Source organism: Tachypleus tridentatus, chromosome 13 (genome assembly GCF_004210375.1).
Source record: "Tachypleus tridentatus isolate NWPU-2018 chromosome 13, ASM421037v1, whole genome shotgun sequence".
In the NCBI taxonomy this organism is placed as follows: Eukaryota; Metazoa; Arthropoda; class Merostomata; order Xiphosura; family Limulidae; genus Tachypleus; species Tachypleus tridentatus.
In genome coordinates, this window is record NC_134837.1 from 44159322 (window position 1) to 44182111 (window position 22790).

A 22790-nucleotide genomic window follows, 5' to 3' on the forward strand; every position below is an offset into this window, starting at 1 on the left:
GTTTTTTTTCACACTACACGGCGTGCCTAATGAAACCAAATCTAGGAGATAATATAACGAAGTAATGATGTATAAACAATACAAAAACAGACATGCAACTGTGTTTCTTACGACTCTTAAAAATCACTTTTTACGTGTTATTTACCAAGAAATAGATACAGTAAGGCAATGGGAAAGGTATATTAAAATTCTTTAAGATGTATAAGAAATTTTTACAGAAGGTTGTATAATTTTGTGTGTAATTAAGCAAGATATGTATATATATATACACTACTTTATATCGTTCAAAAATGATCATTGTGAACACATGAGCTCAGGAAATATTTAATTCACACAGTTATTATTATTATTATTTAACATTGCTATATAAAATTAATTACTGTTTATCTGGTATGATTTGCATTTAATTCTACGAAGTAGTCATTTTCAGTTGTTAGTATATTTTATTTGTTTGAAGTTAAGCACAAAACTACACAAAGGGCTAGCTGTGTTCTGTCCATCACGAGTATCGAAACAATGCATCCAGTGTTGCAAGTCCGCAGATACACTGTTTTCCCACTGTTTGGCATATACTGTAGAATTTATATTAAATTGAGAAATGGAATACCTACGAACCACCACCGCGTGAGGGCAGTACAAAAAATTTATATTATTCATGTGGGTATCGGATTATCGCAGTGAATAAGTTTACCATGTTGCCCTGAAAGTAGGATATATTATAACCAATGTAAAGAAAAGGGCGTTCAAAGCTTTTAAAAGGGCTTTCTTCCTATACATTTAACTTATCAAATGATATTGATATTATGTCTCGTTTCAACAACACATATATGTATCGTTAACTCGTACTCGAAATGTTGTGATTGTGTGCGATGTTTGTTCAAATTAAAATCTACTTTGAGTACTTCTTGCATCATGACAGATTATACAAATCGAATGCTTTCCATCAATTGCGATATAATTCGAATAACCTCATGTAAAAGCAAAGGAAAAGGTATTATAAAGTGTCAAGCATATTTGTTATACCCAATGTTGATGAGATCTTTCGCCATTATTAGAGCTCTTAGGTCGGCTGGGATACAAGAGGCGCTACCTATATAGATATATGTAAAAATAGTTAATTTTAATTCTGTGAATAATCAAACAAGAAAACAAACAAACAAATAAATAAATAAAACACAGGAACAAGAACATTCAACACCGGGACATAAATTGTAAAGTTGATAATTGTATAGCGTGCTTTGGTTTCAAGTTTAAGTTGAGGTACCTCGTCTACAGGTTTCACCTCAACTTCGCCGGCGTCACGTTTAAAAAAAATAAAAAATAAACAGCGACTATTGAGATTTGAATCAGGTTAAGCAAGTTAATTGTAATTATTATCAACTTTATGTGAGTAATGTACAAATGAGATTTATACAGTAAGAATTAGTAATAACACATAGTTATCTATTATAGTATCAACGCCGTTTCATAGAACTTGTATGCTAAAAAAGGGATATTTTTTAACATTTTAGCAACTTCTGTATACGTGAATGCTGAAACGTTGGTTCATCCATTCTAGTATATCTTTTATTATGAAGATATTACTTTTGAAATGTTCATGGAATTGTATCTCTGAACAGCTGGTATGGGTATTAACACTTTTATTGATAAGCAGAGAACAACGTTTCGGCATTCCTTGGCCATTTTCAGGTTTACAAAGAGAGAGTTTGAAAGTGGATGTTCGTGGAATTCTCCTGTGTGTTTGGTAGTTTTTAAAGCGGTCGGTTATTGGGAAAGAGGTATTAAGAAACCTGTTATTCTTGGAGTCTTGAGTTATATATAAGCTTCATGAGACGCAAAAGACCTACCATACTATTTTATAAGCATAGAAGTCCAGAATCTTGCTGTCCTATACCATGGGATATACCGAATAACTTTGTTCGTGTATACTAATAATTACACTGACGGAACAATAATAATAATTACGTGTCACAGTTTGTTGCTTTATGAGAAGTACCCGCTGTCTACTCTCATTGTGAATAACTAACTTATGAATATCGTGTGCTGCTGCCTGGTAGATATTGTATCAACGAGATGTGTCAATTAAGATAGAAAACAGGAAACGTTTGAAACATATATGTATAGAGAGACATACAGTCCAGAAACTTCTCAATATAATTATTGCTTAGTGATGTTTTTAATAATTTAAGCTTTCTAAAGCTACTTTAGCGCCATTTAATATACAAATAAACAAAAGTGTTTCCTCTCATAAAATTCATAATTAAACGTACAATTTTAATATCGTACACATGTGCTTTGCTCATATGGTGATTTTCTCACTTTCAGCAGTATAGCGTGGACAAAGACTGTTGTTGTTTTGAATTAAGCACAAAGCTACACAATGGGCTATCTGTGCTCTGCCCACCACGGGTATCGAAACCCGGTTTTTAGCGCTGTAAGTCCGCAGACATACCGCTGAGCCACTGGGGGATCAAAGACACTGAAAGTGACAATGTGAACATTAATAAACTAGTAATAAACTACAGTGCTAAATGTCAGAAATGCTCACGAATATATGATATATGGTATACATACCAAAGTTATCATCATAAATTTGTGAAAATAAAATAATTAAGTAACAGCCTATTACACAACAAGTACAGTGTGTTATCACTGAAAAATAAAGACAGACAGGTTTGAACTATTATAGTGAAGGTAGGAGATAGAAGAGAGATTTAGAACGAGGATATAATCAGTAACATTAATTACCATCTGCACAGGTAGTGTCCCCGCTAACAAAGCAATCTGCTGTGGAAGGAATAGTTGAAGAGAGCATTGTCAAAGATAAAATATCGAGGAATCACTTACGATACTGTGAAAGTTGTTTGTGGCCATGATAAGCGTGATAGGGTAAAATGATAATCGCCAGGGAGGGTCTCGTTAGAAACTTTCCACGCTTCTTGATGAAATATGGAAAACTTAATTACGACCAAAGAAGTGGGCCCATAAACAACTCTTGAGACAAAGGGTAGGTTCATTAGTGACAGTATGTAATGGGAATATTACAGTATGCACCGCAGATATGAATATTAAAAAAAAATCCGATTAGCACACGCCTAGTATACTCTAATTAATTGTCACAAACAGGTACCCACACACAAACCTACACACAATCATGGCTGTTAAGTAATGGCCATATGGTTGAGATAGGCGCTGTGTATGACATTTTAAGCGTAATTATAGGTATTATCATAAAATATTTTGTTATTAGTGACCTGTTATCCGATTTCTTGATTTCCCTTCTCAAAATTTTGATCATTGATTCAGTTTAGATTAGCAGAGAGATAATTCAGAGGTTAAGAAAACCTCTACAAATAAAACTGAAATAATGAAATACAGATAAAGTGAATATACAAAAACATTTAATCTAGGCTACTTCTTAGATTAAAAATAAACATATCCCTTTCTATGTAAACAGATGACGTCAGTGGTTCTCACGTGTGAAACAAAACTGAAAAAAACAAATTTATTCACTTTCTTTCCTCCATACTTTTGCGAGAATTTTCTTGGTGTAAAAGAACCAATTTTTCTTCAGCAAACACAAAGAGGGCGCTTATTCACTGGAATATAAGTTCTAATATAAGTTTTGCATGCATCTCTGTAGTTTCAAAATACATTACATCGTAATGAATACTAGTTTGTTTCCGTATTTTTTGTGAAAATATTCATGTTCCACACACACGCACTAAGCAAAATTAATAGTTTAAGCTGTATGAGAAGAGTCACGTAAGCCAAATCAGAGTTAGAGACAATACTTCTTAAGATGCACTCGCTTTCACTGTAGAACATGTATAAATCAAAACCTTTCAAATGGTTAAATACAATTAAGTATATTTCTATCACCATGATTACCACTATAAATCCTGCTCCCCAGCAACTAAAGAAATGACGGTTTACCAAGTTAGTGAAATTCATTAATTTTCATTAAACTAGTTTAACATTAATTACAACCAGATGGTGCTGTTCACTTGTGTGAATGCTTTCTTTTCTATCCGCCGTGTTAAGGTTTATTCCTTCACAATTTATCATTATATTGGAAGAAAACAATAGAACAAATCAACAGAAACTATCCAAAACATGTGGCGTGACCAACAGAAAACAAGAAAAAAATAAATATCATGGTTTCCTAGTTACAACGTGATAAGATATCAACAAAAAATACAAAAATATCAAACGAGAAAGCAAGATGAATGAGAAAGGCGCGCTTTAAAATCTTTGAGTGAATTTTCAATTTCTTCAGTGCGTTATTAGAGTTTTTCTTAAAAGTATCTAATAAATAAATGATATAGAGCAGAACACTAAGAAATAGCCTAATCCATCATCAGGAATTGAAAAAGAATACGTACATAAGTTAAATAAATATATTGCCCATAGTTTCCTTTTACCTCAACAACATCTCCATCTAAACCTGTTGTAGTTACTTCTTTTGATAATACATCCCTCGTGAACAATAGAATTTTTTGAAAATAAACAATTCAATAAGGAATTAGTGTGAATTTAGCAACGATACAAAACACAATAACATTTTTTTCAATACAGTTTTCACTGGTTTTTTCTCCTAATTTTCATTTATTTAATCAGAATGTTTCTTACCAGCTACAATAACCTTTGTGTTAGCTACGATACTTCCTTCACTATTTCTGGCTCCGCACATGTAGTCTCCAATGTGAGACTCCTGAACTTTAAATATTTCTAAACTTCCTCGATTGAGTTTTATGTTGGGACCTGCATTTAGTGGAACGTTGTCCTGAAAGATACATATATTTATCGTTACAATACATACGTAAGTGGTACAGTAAACTTCAGTCACGAACATCTTACACTAAAGAATATTAGGTTTCTATGTTTCTAGAGTTACCTACTGTTACACTAAAGAATCACCGAGCTGCATAATGGGTTATATATGTCACCTAAGGGTGTTAAAACCTCTCATATAAGCATTTAAGTCCGAAAACTGATCGTTGACTCAGCGAGGGACCACTTAAAGTGAAAAAAAAAAATTATATGGTGATGTGCTGTTAGAATATTAATTAAATGTGAGCTTTAAAGGTGTGGGTTGGGGCTATGGCAAACCTATAAATTTCGAATCTTGCGAATTTGAGTTCAAATTAGTATCACACCATAAAATAGTTATTGCATATTAATCTTGTCACTCTTATAAATGCACCCATGCATTTTATGCTGCGAGTACTGTATAACCTCTAGTCAGTAGTTCAAAATTAGGGGTGTGTGTGTTTTTCTTATAGCAAAGCCACATTGGGCTATCTACCGAGGGGAATCGCATCCCTGATTTTAGCGTTGTAAATCCGTAGACTTGCTTACCGCTGTACTAGCGGGGAACTCAAAATTCTGGACGACGGTAGAGAGCCATAGTAGTTTTGCCGTAAATATAAACATTCATTTCCCTATTGTTGTTGTTATTAAGTTAATTAAATTACTGATATCATTAAGGAATCATCAATTATGCGTTTTGTTTCAATTAGAGCAAACTATAAAAATAGGTCCACGTTTTACCCAGAAAAACAACTTATTTCATTAGCTGCCTAAACATGTATTGAATGTGTGTGTGTGTGTGTATAATATTCACTAATAGCCATTATTTTCTTAAATAATGTAATTAAATAAAGCTATTTAACACGTTATAAATAGCAATTATGTATTACTGCATCTTGACGACGTTTAATAACTATAACTGATGTTGATTACTGACTTGGTGTACTGATTTAGTCCTAGCATAAATCTTTTAAGATGGCCAAACCTTGTTATACATTATTGAAAGTAAAGGGGAAAAATATATATATATATATATTGAGATATCGCGAGAGTAACCAGCAGACTTGTCGTTATAAGTTTTATGCTCTTCATCTGAATTATATTATTGTATAAATATAATTATCATTATTTATCATTTTCATCTCTAATACAGTCTTTTAAAATTTAGATCATAGTGCAAGAAATAATACAGGATATCGAAAAGTGTGAAACCATTGGTGGTTTGCAACTTTTCTTAATTTGAGATACCTGACTGATTATGGCGCTGTCAAAGCATGAGAAGGTCGAGTTAATTCTACTATTAATCCAAACACGTTTCGAATTACAAGGACAACGTGTGCAACACATGCTGTAAAATTCGGTTCTAGACTTTTCAAACACCCATTAGAATAAATATACCTGTTGTTGTTTTTCTGCACCACTAAATTGTCTTATTTAATGTATATCTTAATTCTAATAAAAGTACTTTAAATGTCATTATAAAGTTAACTGAGAGTAGTCACCAAAACTACGAAACAGATTAAAAAACGAAGTTCAGAAAAAGATTGTTTTTTTACATTTTGTTTTTCGGTTCTTGAAATGACATTTTACATAGTAAACAACTTGTATTCTCGTCAACGAAAATTTTTACTGATAAAACATATCATTTTCAAAGCATTCAATAATGGTTATTTAGTAGTTTCGCATTTACCTGGTTACTATTCAGAGCTACAAATGCGTGGTATCCTTACTTGAATTATGTATCAGATATGTCAAACAATTAAAGAACAATGAAACATTCTACAATAATATCATTAGTTTAAGTTTTGATTAAAGGAAGGTAAGTCTTACCTGTATTTTTAAAATGAAACTTAAACACACGTTGAACAATTAATGAACTTAGCTCCATTTAAAACTAAAGATGCATTTATTTGAATGAAGTAATGTAAGGAAGTGTACTTGGCTTACCATATACCAAGTGATATCCGGATCAGGTGTTCCACCTGCAGCACACAGGAGAGCTAATTTTTCCCCTATGTTCACATACACAACGTCGGAGGGTTTGATACTGAAATGAGGCGGAGCTGAAAGGACAACAATAACGCCTTTCATTGGAGAGAAAAGAATAATTATAACCTTCATTTTTAAAAGGTCACGTTATTCACGTGACAAAATAATGAAGTCAGAATAATACCTATTAAATATATTGTAGTTACAACAACATGAAAACTTCAATGGTGTTATGTAACTTTGCTTTAGGTTCGTTTACTTCATTTAATAGATTTATATTAAAGTGTTTTTTTACTTTATAAAATTCTACGTAAAATATCTCTTCAGTTTAGAATTAAAACCATTTCATATTACATTACAATTTAGAAGTAAAACCATTAGATATTTCTTTTTTATATTGTTAATACTACTTCTTTCACACTATTTTCATATATTTTTAATGAACTTCACAGCTAATTAAATTTCTACATTCTCTCTTCAACGGTAAACCATAAAATCAAGAAACGATTAATACATTCATATTTCTACTTTAACAAGCATTGAAATTCGTAATGCAGCCGTTTAAACTGCTCTTACAATAGGCTTCTAAATAGTTATTTTTCTAACTTTATATATTTAACTACTGAATTAACGAAACCGGTTATTAAATAAATTCTAAGAAAAAAACTGCAGTTTTACAGCTTATATTTTGTTTTTCTTCTTATTTAAAAGGAAGTTTTAACTTTCGTTTATGAGACATGTCATCAGTGAAGGTTCCTTATCATTGCTATGCTATATGACAACCAAATACACAGCATGCAATCACAACACGTGGCTATATTCTGTTGAAGTTCCTTTTCACGTGATAATAAGAGGGCATTCTCGTAATAATTGTTCCTCTCTGTTTACTTTATTATATGTGTTTATGTGTGTGTGAATCCATTGTGCGAAAGAAATGTCAGAGATAATAATAAAGCGAAAGGTTTGATAGAAAAATATTTACTCCAAAAAATTAAACAATCTGATCGTTTTAAACTAAAAAGAACTTTAACGCTATGAAAACGCTTCTACTATTAAAATAAATAGTAGCGGTGAGCTCGTGCTTCTTTATTCTACGATCTTTCTTATATGGTTGAGTAGAATTTAAAATACATTTTAAGTATTTCTATATGTATATGCATATCGCAAATGAAATCAACCTTAGATTACAATAGACATTAAAAACTACTTCTTTCTTATGACCAAACAAACTCTTGAAAAGAAGCGATATATTACACACACACACACATACATACATACATACATAATCAGTCAGACAGATCAAGTTTCTTTCTAAGATATCAACGATTTGTTTATTATAAATTTCGCTTAATGCCACGTGAGGGCTATCCGCACTAACCACACAGTTACGACAGAAAGTGTTCGTACCCCTGCATCCCGAGTGTTTTTTTTGCTCATAACTTAAACAGTATCACGAGTAAGCTAATAGAAGTATAACATATTATAATTATTATATTGACACACATCTACATACATGTTTTATGTAAATTAAACGACACATAAACTGTTTATAAACAAATAACCAAAAACAGGAGAAGCAGAAAGTGTTCGTACAGTTTAGAACGTGTGCAAAAACTGATATTTCCGTAAAAAATTTGTTTAGTTTGGCGAATAAACTACATTATTCCATTCCAGAACTAGACACATGGTTCATAATTGTTGGAATTTAGCCAGCAAAAAATGTACTTCCGGCAATTTAGCGCCGTCTCCGTCATTATCTGCTTGGTCATCATGGCGAACAGGAAACAACTGTCCAGCAATTTAAAAAACCGAAATATTGTAAAATACAAGTCTCGTGTGTCTCTTTCCGGTATTGCTACACAACTTAATGTGCCGAAATCTACCGTTCAAAACATAATTGCCAAGTTTAAGCTTACAGGGTCAACTGCTAACCTCCCTCGTTCCCGACGCCCCACCAAAATTCCAGAGAGAACCAAGAGGAAGGTTCTCTGAGAAGTTAGTAGGAACCCTCGTTTAACACGAAATGACATACAGAAACTGGTAAGAGAAACTGGGGTTAAAGTAACCCATCTACAGTTACGAACCTGTTACGCTCTTCTGGGTTCAAACCATGCCGTTCTCGTAGAACTCCATATTTAGAGCCTGTTCATTTAGAAGCACGATTGAGGTATGCAAGAAAGCACGTAGATAAACCCTTTACCTATTGGAAGAGTATTATTTGGTCAGACGAGACTAAAATCGAGCTTTTCGGCCGCAATGATGTTCGCTATATTTTCTGTAAGAAGGGGTAACGAAATCTTCCAAAGAACACCGTCCCATACAGTTAAACATGGATGTGGGTCGATCATGCTATGGTGTTCCTTCAGCTCTTCTGGTGTAGGCAGCCTTCACTGCGTCAACGGGATCATGAAAAAAGAAGAGTACGTTGATATATTAGGCACTTATATGAAGAATGATGCTCGGAACTTGCGGCTTGGGCGTCGTTAGATCTTCCAGCACGACAATGACCCTAAACACACATCGAAATATGTGCAATCCTAGTTGCAGAGGAACCATATATGCGTTCTAAAGTTGCCATCGCAGTCACCCGATCTCAACCCAATTGAAAACGTTTGGCATGAGTTGAAGACCAAGGTTCATCAGCGTCATCCGATCATGGAGGGCTATGAGGAGAGGTTGCGTCAAGTAATTCACCTGCAAAGCTACACAACTGACTATTAAAGTAGACGCACGAACACTTTATGACCCTCCTATGTTTGGTTATTTGTTTGTAAGCAGTTTATTTGTCGTTCAATTTACATAAAAAAAATATGTAAATGTGTGTTTTTATGATATGTATAATATACTGTACTTTCATTAGACTAATCGTGATACTTTTTAAGTCATGAGGAAAAAACTACTCACGACGCAGGAGTACGACCACTTTCTGTCGTAACTGTACCTAATTTAGCAGTGTAAGTCTAGTGTGTTTGGATTTGGTTGGTTGGTTTAGTGTTTTTTGGCACAAAGCAGCTAGGCTATCTGCACCGGTGTGTTTGGATTGTTTTGTATTTCGCGCAAGGCTACTGGAGGGCTATCTGCGCTAGCCGTCCCTAATTTAGCACTGTAAGACTAAAGAGAAGGAAGCTAGTCATCATTACCCAACTCTTGGTCTAAGCTTTCACCAACGAATAGTGGAATTCACCGTCACTTAATAATGGCACCCACGGCTGAAATAAAATGCATGTTTGGTGGGACGGGGATTGGAACACGCGACCGCCCTGACCATGCTCAGCCAAATATAAATGAATGCTGATAGGAAGAAATAAAATATGGTTTAAATGGCATTTAAACTAAGCAGTGTTTTCATTTTAATCTAGTTAATACTGTTTACAAAGCATTACAGGTGAAGCAACATAAGTGAATAAATAACATGCTTAAAGAGAATATGGAGAACTAATTACTGTATTATTATAGATAATATCACTTAAATTCATTATAACATTATATAATGCGAAAATACCATAAAGTGTAAATAACACTAGAGCTGAAATATAAGTACAAAGTACACTTGAAAATGAATTATTCCACAGACGTAATAGTGTTCATTGATAAACGCAAGTTCATTAGAGTAGAAAAGTAACATTATTTCACTAGTTACTGAGTACAATAGATAAAGGAACTTAAAGAACATCTTTGACATTGATGTTATATATATATATTAGGTAAGCAAGAGAAAAAAAAACCTTTCATTTTCAGTTGAACAAAAACCTAAATAATAAGAAGCAGCATGTGAAAATCGATAGCTTATAAATATCAAAGATAGCTAATGTGCTATACTTCCGGTTATTCTGGTGCTGGGAACAACACACCTGAACTCAAAAAACGCATCAAAGATAGAAACGCACTATAGGAGAAAGATTACACAGCAGTTGTTTTAATCCATGGGCCTCTAGAATATGAATGTTTGTCGGCTCTTAAACTATTTTCACACCATTAAGTTATTCAAATTTCATCTTCTTGCTTGTAAAAAAAAGGAAAAAAGAATCACATGGGAATTGTATGAAAATGCTGTTCTTATTTAAGTCTGTTAGGTGCTTCCATAAGAGGCCATTGTGTTTATGTTATCCGTGATCTTTCAGGGTGGGGCAAAAAAAATCTTATTAAAGAACGCATATAGCTTCACCATCGTCAGATATATTTTTTGTCTGAATAAAAACCAAAATCTGTTTAGTCCGAAAAAACACAACAAAAATTCAAGGTATCTTGGAACATCAGGTTACAACAAATATTCTGTAAATAGCTTACTTGCAAAAAAAAAAAAAAAATAAAATCACCTTTGCCTATTATCGAAAAATCTCAATTATGTTCCAAGTTAAAAACAGATCTGTTTGAATATGTTCTCTTGTCTGTTGATCCGTCAGAGTATACTAACGTTGTTTATAGCATGTTACAGATAAATACAGAAATGTAACACCATTTCTTTTTGTTGTTTTCTCTATAAGATCAGGCGAGGCATAGCCAGGCGGTTAATGCACTCCGCTTGTAATCTGAGAGTCACGGGTTTCGAATCTCCGTCATACCTAACATGCTCGCCATTTCAGTCGTGGGGGCGTTATGACCTTACGGTCAATCCCACTATTCGTTAGTAAAAGAGTAGCCCAAGAGTTGACAGTTGGTGGTGATAGCTAGCTGCATTCCCTCTAGTCTTACACTGCTACATTATGGACGGCTAGTGCAGATAGCCTTCGTGTAGCTTTGTGAGACATTCAAAAGACAAACAACTTATAAGACCAAGAAGAGAATGTGTAGTCTCGATCTAAAAAGTATGAGAAACCCTAAACTCTTCAAAAGGAAAAAAAAAAAAATCTAAAAAAACTTCGGGAAGAATTCTCAAATTACGTCAACGTAGCGAAGAGTTGAGATATATTGTTTCATACACAGACATATTTTTCGTAACATATTTTTAGAGCATTATACAGATAACAAATGTTCCGATATTTCTCTTAGTTTGCGAGAATTAAGCATAAATAACAATGTCGTTTCTGTTTTCCCTTCTTAGATTTTCATTTTATCTCATCACGTTTTCGTACAAATCATTATGATATTGAACCTAGAGAACCTATTTAGGTCAGTATTATCTAAATTATTATTCAACGAATACATAAACTTCGTTTGCTACTGATAATTTATGGGTTAAACGTCGTTCTGAAGTAGTGACTTAAAAAACATAAAATAACTAGGTTATTAATTCGGAAAAGAATAATTACTACTTATTTGTTTGCCGCTTGTAGATTATGTCTTGACAAAGGCTAATTGGTACACATAAACCCTATGAATAATTTGCATACCTTTGTATGCTGTATATTTCCCTTACATGAGCATAGAACAAAACATATTCTACTAAATTTGCTTATTATACTAACTAAAATATAATTTTTCAAACAAAAAAGTCCTTTTTTCAGCCTACACAATAAAATATATTTGTCTTAGATTGTAAAAAAAATTAGTGTATTTCAGGAATAAACAGATCAATAACCCGGAAGGGTAAGCATGTTTGGTGTGACGGGGATTCAAACTCAGATTACGAGTCGAGCGTCCTAACCACATGCCGGGGCCACACTGTTTGAAAGAATTTTTAATATAATGATACTTTAATGACACAAGAGGAGAAAACACTAATTTCAGTGTGGTTATTTTGAGGGAAAAATAACTATTGCAACGTAGAGCAAAAATGTCAAAGTGCACGTAAAACAGCAATATCTGTTGTCTTCAATGAATAGCGAATAGTAAAATAAATATGAAAACTCTATTATACTTAAAATAAGTACCTTTCATATTTTTATAGCATTCGTGTATATTAATAATGGTTAAATGTGTATATAAGAATGAAAAACAACGTTAAATATTTTAATCTGAGAGAACAAAAAATTGAGAAAAAAGTGAAACCATTTAGATCATATTAAACAGTAAAAAATATTTCGAACAACCTTCATTGTTATTTTTTGTTAAAAATTTACAATAATTTACTAAAACTGTACAAGAAAAATCTTTGGTAAATTCCAGCCGTTTAACTGTGTACACGAACAAAATTTGTTACTATATAATTATCAGGCTTACGGTATATATTACTGCCACGCCTAAACAATTAAAATCAAACGGATAATTTCACTGAATTGAAAATGCATAGTTAGCCTTGCTTTTCAAGTTTATGATGCAAGTTTTAATTTAACATATTAAAAAGTTCAACAACCAACTTGTAAACATCTATCCAATTTCAATGCTCGCAATATCTTGTAACGCTTTGACAAGTATTGGTGCTCAGAGCTCTTTGTTAGTAAGCACAAAGCTGCACAAACTTTGAAAAAGGGCCATGTGTTCTCTGCCAACCAAGGGTATCGAAATCCAATCCCTAGCAATATAAGTCCCAAACACACCACTGTACCACTAAAAGCCTGTAACAATTATCTACTGCAGTCAAAACCCCAAAGAATGTCAGCTTGGTACAGTAGAAGACATCTTTCCCTTTACTTGCAAGGATTAAGCAAATTATATCCTCATTAACTTTTTGTTTTGTACCAAAAAGTTAAACATTAAATTAATTGTTTTTTTAAATCAACAGAACAGCAGAAAACATTGAAGCCTAAACTTAAACTTAGTCTCATTACGACTGAGACAAGACAAACATATCAGTCTAATTATCATTAAGTGACTTTTGAAGGCAAACAAATGAACCAGTTGAACGATAATTTTCGTCTTTCAAGCAATTTCGAGATGGAGTTGTCTGGGTTCTGCATACATAAGTTGTAAAGATATTCTTTTTACAGCATTGTAATTTTTTCTATGTCCTTGGTTCGAAAAATGCAGTTGTTTTATAGAACTCTGTTTCGTAATGCAGTGAGTCTTAGTTAATATAACCTCGTCTCTTCCTATTCCTCACCTTAATATTTATTGTTTCCTCTTTGTTTTATTCATATCTGGAGAAGTAAGTACCGAGTTTCGTTAGGATAAGGTAGGACTTTACAAAGCAAACGTCATTTTGAAGTATTAAATAAGGTAAAACAGGAGAGGAATAACATGTAATCCACCCTCCAGTTTCTTAGAACAAGCTGCATTAGAATGGAGAGAAGATCCAAACTTTCTGTACATTCTTATAGATTTTAAAAAATTCGCTCCTAGAATCAGAATAAAAATTCTGCAAACCAATCTGAAATAAGAGGTTTTGAAATTTGTATTTCTTAGATAAGTGCTGTAAAACAGCTGTATTACATCAACGTTGCGAAATACTAAAGGTATAAGGCCTCATCTTTCTCTGGTAATATAAACTATTTCCTTTTGGAAAAAGAAAATATTATTTTCGAGTTACTCTTCTTAGAATTTTAATGATGTGAAAACAAGATAACACCTACTAATAATCTTATATCACTTATTTTTGTTCGTTTCAGTCATCTGTTGTGTCCACCGAGGGGAATTGAACTCAGGATTTTAACGCTGTAAGTCCTTAGATTTACCACTATCTCATCGGAAGACATTATAACCCTGAAGATATAGGTGACCTAAAATTAACTGGCCATTGTTAATTACAAAGTAAAACATATATTAATACATTATATCGAAATACAGAACATACCAGTTATATATATATGATGTGGCTGAAGGTTATGACTTTTTTATGCGAAATTCTTTCTATTATGATCTTTATGCTAAAAATACAGAATAACAGCGGCCATCTAAATATATATATTTTTAGCAGAAACGTTAATTATGATATACCAAATGTATGTGAAAGTTGATATGATGAACTGGAAATTCAACAAACTGTCTTTTCAGTCAGCAAAAATGGGATTATAAAATGCTTCAAAGAAGCTGTAACGACCTGTGAATGGAGAAGATGTTGCTCTAACCTTTTACACGAAAGATGAGCTGCTGACTTCTTTCAAACATTTTTAATAGGAGTCTCTACAAGATAAATTACAAAGTTTCAATTTTTGTTCTTATAATATTATCGCGCGTGCGTCAAATTATATATATATATATATATACGTTATACATTCTGAAGTAAAAATATCTCTGTATAAGAAATGTTTTAAATATTTCCATCAGATTTTATTTTCACCCCATAATTCTGGATTAGATGTGAGCTGAGATATGGTTAGTCCTTCCGTGGGTTAGCGGTACGTTTATGAACTTTCACCACTAAACTCCCGAGATGTATTACCGGTGGTAGGCAGAATGTAAATAGCTGAATGCATAGGTTTGTGCTAAAACAACAACAGTATAAAACTAACGTCAATTAAACAAGGAAACGTCTAAAATTTGGTCGTTTCTTTACTCTTTTAGGAGTCTAGAATACTGTACCAAATATAGACAATGAATGTCACATAAATCAATCATAGCCATGACGATTTCAAAGGTCGTTTTTTTTGTATGATGATGACAATATAATATGGTAATAAATATACGCTCATGATTTCAACAACATGAAACTACCAAGTATTAAATAACTCATTTCATTATTATATATATATATATATTTATTTTTAATTAAGCTTTAGTTTCTAAATCAAATATAAGCTTTCAATTTCGTTTTCTAAATTACAGTTATCATTTAAAGTAATTTTAAACATAATTAAATTCTCACATTGCGTTTTATTATTTTTTATGTACTTAGCAATGTCCTAAATAAAACCAATTTTAACGTACGTGATCCCAGAAATATAAAAATGAGAACCAAAATAAGATATGATATAAAATTCAAACTCATTACGCAGATAATATTGGAATAGTTTCGTATTTATTTATTTATGTACGTCTCAAAAATAAAAGTAATTATTGAAAAAGTATACTTAATTCACATTTTCCAGAAGTGTCTTCTTCATTTTTCGTTATTACACTTTTCGTAATCAGGTACAAGATTTTATTATTAAAAACATACATTCATTTTTATTATATTAACTCACTACCAATACATTTTCACCTTTAACGTACAATAAAATTATATGTCGTAAAAAGAACTACCTTATATGATGATCACGATAATTAACTCTCTTGCTAATTTATAGCATAACGTTGGTCAAGGGGAAGAATAAAGGTAAATAGAAATGAATAAGAGACCCTGGTTTATAATATGTTTAATTTCTTTTCGGTGGTTGAAGGAAGCATTAGTTTTTATTTTGTGCATTCATGATACTTAACAATCACGCAAAAAGTAATTAAATAGATAAATCATAATCCACTAAACTTGGAAAACCGGACGCTTTTAGAAGATATGTACGTCTTCTCGTTTCAGAAGTGTTGGAAAAATTAAATTTTCATGTAGTAATTCTTGTAACTTACAGATCTGACAGGAACAGACTCGATTATTTCTAATGCAGATGTAAAAAATAATCTCAAGTAACTTAAATATTTGTTTTTCAAACAAAAACAATCGATGCTCATACAAAGGAAGGTATTACAAATAACTTTGTAAAATTTTAACTTAAAGAGCAATTGCAGAAAGGCCCAGCATGGCCAGGTGGTTAGGGTGCTTGACTCGTAATCTGAGAATCAAGGGTTCGAATCCTCGTCACACCAAACATGCTTGCCATTTCAGACGTGGGGGTGTTATAAAGTTTCGGTTAATCCACTATTCGTTCGGTAAAAGAGTAGCCCAAAAGTTGGCGGTGGGTGGTGATGACTAGCTGCCCTCCTTCTAGTCTTACACTGCTAAACTAGGGACGGGTAGCGCAGATAGCCGTCGTTTAGCTTTGCGCGAAATTCAAAACAAATCAAACCAATTGCAGAATCACATGATCGAGTCTGCAGTCACAAGTGTTTTTTCCATGAACGGTGGCTTCCTTATTAGAATCAAAAGTTTATTTGTTTATGAGCTAGGTGGTGAAAAACAGATTATATAGAAAACCGATTTCATAAGTATATACACGAAAGATTATTTCTCAATGGTGTAATGCGTTCACCTTGTTTGTCCAGTAATAGTAATAATTACTGAAACAGTGAATAAGATGGGTACAAAATGCAATTACGATGGGACTGCGTCACCAATATTGTACAAACATAAGCTGTACTAGAGCGTTAAATAAGATAAATTATAATGTAATTGGCTGTCATCTAGACAATAAGACAGTGAAACATCAGTATAATGCTTTTAAAAGTACAGTCAGTCAAACTATTCCTAGTTGAAGTGTGATAAATGTTCTCGTGGTTCCCAGTGACAGAAACGTCACATAACGTCACATAAATGTACAGAAAGTATATTGATTATTGAAGCCTAGAACATACGAAAAATTAAGGAAGAATTTCATATTTGACTAGAAGCTTTATGGAAACTACATAAAACTAGTAATCTTGGTTACAGAAGTAGAAAACACAAACTCTCAAAAGTGGTGCTAAGTAGCTTTGAACGTAGTATTTACGTTGTAAACAAAAATCCAGGGGTCATTTTGCTAACGACCTTCTTATAAGGTGTGTATTTGGCATTTTTAAAAAAAGAAAACAAAATTAGCAAGAAATCGCCTAATTTGATACGTACCTACTGGAAAACTGCTGCATATTAGAGATAATGAAACAAAAGGTTGAAATTAGCATAAAATATCAAGTAATGGGATTATTAAATATTCTGAATAATGTTCTTAATAGATAAATATAACTTCAAGTTGTTTGGCAACAATCAACGATGGTTTGTTAGATGTGAGTGAAAATAGCGTTTTACCATAAACGTACACATCTACAGTTTGAGAACCAATGAAAATTGGAGTTATATCTCAGCCAATGGTATTGAACATGTAAACAAAATTGATGACATTCTGAATGTAGACAGGTACAGTGAGATTTTTATTCATAATGTCATTCCTCCAGGAACAAGACGTGGTGAGAATGGATTCCCAAGCCTGAATCAAATATGACAAAACGTTACATATAGTTAAAAATATCTAAAGAACATATACAACCACAGTTTGACTTGTTCTGCACAAATTTGACATGAATATTAGCAATGCTGTATTAGTTGAGATCATATGAAAACTGGAGAAAAAAAAGGCACACAAAAGAAAACCAAATGACTGGCTAAATAGTTTGGAGTAATACAAGACAACGGTTTACAATTATAAACTGATAAGGTTATGATGAATTGTACAACTCACTCGCTTTTCTTTTGTATTTCTGTAATAATGTATAATAATAATAAAATATACATTTATTTACAACAGCTAATCGTTTGTGACTTCTGTATATGTATGGATACTTTGTTTCATTATTTTCAATACTGTAAATATCCATACATAAGGTTACGAATAAATTATTATCTAGAATACATCCATTATATTACAGAAACAAAACGACCTACCGTGTACAAACAAGTGTACCAAACTTCCATTTCGTTTTTGATCTGGTGACCTGTCAAAAAAGTTCACTATACAAGTATATGTTCCTTGGTCATGTTCTTGCAAGTTGGTTAGATTGAGAGATGCCTGACCTGTGAGAGACACTCGACCGTCGTAACCTTCGCCAATGTGAGGAGGGTATCCAGCATACCAGATGTAAATGGGAATTTTGATGCCTTTTTTGTGCCATTGAATAATATAAGGAACGGGAACACCATTTGGAAATTCGAAAGAGCATGGAAGAACAGCATCTTCTCCGAGAAGAGCTGTCACTTTTTCTGCAAAGTACTTGTGGGAATATCCTGCAAAGAAATATGACAACTTGTAAATCATTCGCTGATTACAGAATATAAGAAACTGCAATTTAGAAATGTAATGCAAAACGTAAACATATGATTAAAAGTATGAATTTCAGTCATAGAAAAGCGTTTAATTTTCAGTTACTTCGCAAACAGACACGAACGCAGAAGTTGAAACAATTAGTTCAAGGAAATGTGTTACACCTGTTTCGATTCTTTTCTTCTTCGCACAAACTTGTTCTAGAGTTTTCCCTTGACATAAATAATTCTTTTTTTTTAAATATTTCTATTTTAAATATCGTTGTAAAAATTGTTTAACGTTTTAACGCCAGCAAAGAAGGCATAAGTAAGAAGAATTTCGAATTACTCACTGACTATAAATGTGTTAAAAAATCAAACACAACAAGAGTGAAACTCAAAAGTTGTGCTCGAATGTAGCCGCAGCAAAATACTTTATCGAGCAAAGAAAACTGTAATTTTCTTAATGTAAAATTTAGCTCTTGAATGAAGTAATTTCATTATGTAAATTCAAAAGTCAAAAACAGTAATAGCTTAGTAAAATAATTAACCTTAATGTAAACAAACATTCTTATTACTTAAATGTATGCCCTTAAAATGAGTTAAGACAACCAATATTTCTTTAACTTTTCTGTTAACGTGTTATAATAAGTGCTTGTAGGTGAAGAAAAGATATAAAATTGAACAAAAAGGAATCTAAGACACCAGGCTCTGTAGTTAACAGATATAACGTGTGACGGATCTACTATTATGAACTTATTTTAATACCATTGTTGTTTCAGTTAATATATATATATTTAGAAATTTATGTAACTTATATTGGGCTTTAGTTGAAATGTCTAGAAACTCTTGTCTCAATCTTATAAAAGGCAACCAGTGCAATACAGAGAGACGTTATATATTGTTGGTTTGCTGCAGTTGGTATACTCTAAACCTCGAAAGCTGTAACTGTGATTAACCCTTATTCATTAGTAAAACAAAGATACTTGACCAAGAACGTTTATAAATTTCGAACATTACAAACCATTTAACTTCAGCGGATTAACATCCGGAGATATTTTTACGGAGATATTGTATAACTTCAGTTGTGGAAAACTTACGTGTAAAAGATAGCTAGTTCTACGTCAAGTGAATTCTATTTATATCAACTCAGAAATAATTTGTTCCTCGTGAACCCTTGAAAAAATATAAGGAACTTTCGAATTGGATAGAAAAAACTCAATATTCTAAGTAATTTTGTAAAACTATTGTATGCAAATCATTATTTGTAATGGCTATTTGCAATAATTGTTATTATAAACTGTATTATTGTTCATATATTAAAAATGCTTGTATTAATAAAGAAAATTGTGTATATCAATTTTGTTAGTAAACATCATACATTTTATACATATTGACATATAATTAAATTCTAAATCCAAGTTACATTTTAACTCAGCTACAGGCTATTTCAAATTATAATATATAACTTAAATCGGAGAATCGTCCGGGATAAATCGTAATATGTAACAAACGCTATAGTAATAAATGTACATTAATTATGAATGTACAGACTCAAGTCTGATTAAAATCCTGGTCTTAAGTGCATAGCACACGGTCGTATTGCATGTATAGAGGATCACGTACAATATATTAAAACAATTTTCAATATACAATTCAACAAGTCACGTGATAGCCACAGGCAAAGTTGTGAGGAAACAGAATATATCAGAAAGAAAGTTTGATATTCTTTGGCGTTACGTAGGTAGACTGAAGTCACTAAAAATTGATCGCTTTGGAGAAGGAAATGTAAATATCTAACACAAAATATATTTACATTTAGAGTTGTTCAGTAGGGCGTTAAACATTTCGAAAACGAGTGTACTCATTTTCTTAATGTCATTGGATAACAAAAGGAGTTTGGTTTAATTTACCCCTGACAACAACACGTAATGTAATCAGAAACGATCCCAATCGTAGAGGGAAAGTTACCTCTACATTAAATGCTTTTGGTATCTATATGTTTAACTGTCGCGTATCTCAACTAGTTGGAGAGAAAATGGGGAAGTGATGCTATTTCAAACGACTATATGCATATATATATATTGGTTATACTGCCGAAAGCAACGCCTATGTATTTATGTGCGATCGGGAGGGGTTGTAAAATGGTGTGCTTTGTACATGACAAACAACTTACGACAGGATCCCTTTATAATTTAAGCGACGCTGCAGGGGTGGTGCCAAAATCAACGATCATCAGATACAATATGAGTAGACCTGGTAACATGGACTTCACCGACGTGGTAGTTTCGAAGGTCGCTTTAATATAATGTAATTAACCCACGTATTGTTACAAAGTGTAACTATTAAACCATTAGTATTGTTTGGCTTATTCTGAATATCGCGCAAAGCTGCATGAGGGCTATCTGTGCTAGCAGTCCCAAATTTAGCAGCGTAAGACTAGAGGGAAGGGAGCTATTCATCACCATCTACCGCCTACTCTTGAGCAACTCTTTTACCAACGAAAAGTAGAATTGACCGTCACATTTCAACGCTCCCATGAATGAAAGTCCAAGCATGTTTGGTATGACGGGGATTCGATCTCACGACTCTCAGATTACGAGTCAAGTGCCTTAACCAGCCGGCCATACTACTAGTTATGTATAATTTTCATAAATATGGTAAACCTAAATTCACATATGACGTTAAACCATTGTCCACCTAATAATTATTACACTTAACGAAACAGGCACCCTTACAGGTGAAGGTTGTAATGATTTTTTGTGAGAATATACTTAAAGTATATTAATATCCTGTTGGTAGAGGGCTCCTTGGAGTGATAAGAGGCTGAATATATAGCTGGATCATGCGTTCTACTTTATTTTATTCTTAGGTAAAGCGTCTACTAATGTCTCTATCCATAAATCATGTGAACTTAAGCTTCAACAAAAGAAAAGTAAAAGTATAGCATGCAATTAAACAACAGCTTCCAGAGATAATGTAACAATTGTGAAGTCGTTACTTGTTTTTGTCGAGATGAAGAAAATTTCTACAATAAATCAAGCCAGAACAACTTGCAATACACGCCATATGTTATTAACTCAGTGATATTTCAGCAATTTTTACTTTCTTTTACTGGGATAGCGTTTATTCCAAACTATCGCATATTTTCAGTGATTGCATTTTACTAGACCTTTACTTCACATACCAGATCTTAAGGTAATTCATTAATAAATACACTTGATATAAAATATCCAGATTTGATTCAATTTTTTCCTTCACACCCAAAGTGCGAAAAAATTATTTAATAGAAAAAATATACTTCCATGGATTTTTCCCCAAATGTGATACATAAATAGATCTTTACAATCTATAATAAGGTGTTAAATGTGGTCTAAGTGTAAGTCACGTGTGAAAAAGTTATTCCACCAAAACTGCTTAATTTTTACTAAAATCTTTGCGCATGCCTACGCAAAAAGTCACGTAAGTTATCGCTTTCAAACAGTTACTAAATCTTCACCTAAGAGTAAAGGAAAACTTCTTTTGGTTTCTTGAATTACATATGGCCAATTGACAGTAGAGAAACTATGGTATGAAGATATGTGCAAATACATAAGTATTTGTTAGGCTAAGAAAACTAAATATCAGTTTCTTGCTTCTTTTTTAAATCGTACACGGGTAAACGGTTATTATTCATTTCAAACTTTTAATCACAAGTTTGCCAGATTTTAGGAAAGTATCCTAATTAAGGAGTGTTTAGTGTCACGAAATATTAGTGTAAATAATTATACTTGATACGGTTGAACAGAATGCATGCAGAAGATGAGAAGCAACTGTTTATTTAATTCCAATAACATTAATATAATGGAAGTTATTAACGCTGTTTCAGAAATGAAAACTACCATATACCTTTAAAAATCTTGTTGGTTATGTAAAGTATATGTCTGTTTCAAATAATGAGGTTGCGTTAACACATGATTACAATATTTTAATAACACTTGCGATATATCTATGAACTTTATCATATCTAGACATTTATTATTTTAATATAGTATTTGATCATCAGTTGAATACTATAGGAAATCATGTATGCTACTTGCAGATATTTTTTAATGCTTGCGAGATACCTTTCAATATAAACAGCATTCATTACTTCAATAATAGTTACTTAATTTAAATATATTAGCAGATTAATATCCAAACACGTATTTCATTGACAAAAATATTACAAGTGATCGATATCCAAAACTCTCGAGTCGAAGTTACTTTTACAATAATAAGTTAGTTTATAATTGCTCCAGTAAGGCTTACAATTTAATTAGGAACACGTCCTGGA

The 22790-nt window shown here is 32.5% G+C and overlaps 1 protein-coding gene across 3 annotated transcripts in view; it reads right to left on the minus strand.

Annotated features, from left to right (window-relative positions):
* LOC143237668 (protein turtle-like) overlaps window positions 1–22790 on the minus strand; it is a 254760-nt gene that overhangs the window by 61083 nt on the left and 170887 nt on the right. For 2 of the 3 annotated variants that reach the window (XM_076477173.1, XM_076477171.1), the window contains exons 2-4: window positions 18122–18460; window positions 6760–6896; window positions 4633–4786 (exon numbers count right to left, since the gene is read on the minus strand). In XM_076477173.1, the coding sequence (XP_076333288.1) occupies window positions 4633–4786; window positions 6760–6896; window positions 18122–18460 (630 nt within the window). The remainder of the gene's footprint in view (window positions 1–4632; window positions 4787–6759; window positions 6897–18121; window positions 18461–22790) is intronic. The other variant, XM_076477172.1, reaches the window with a different exon arrangement.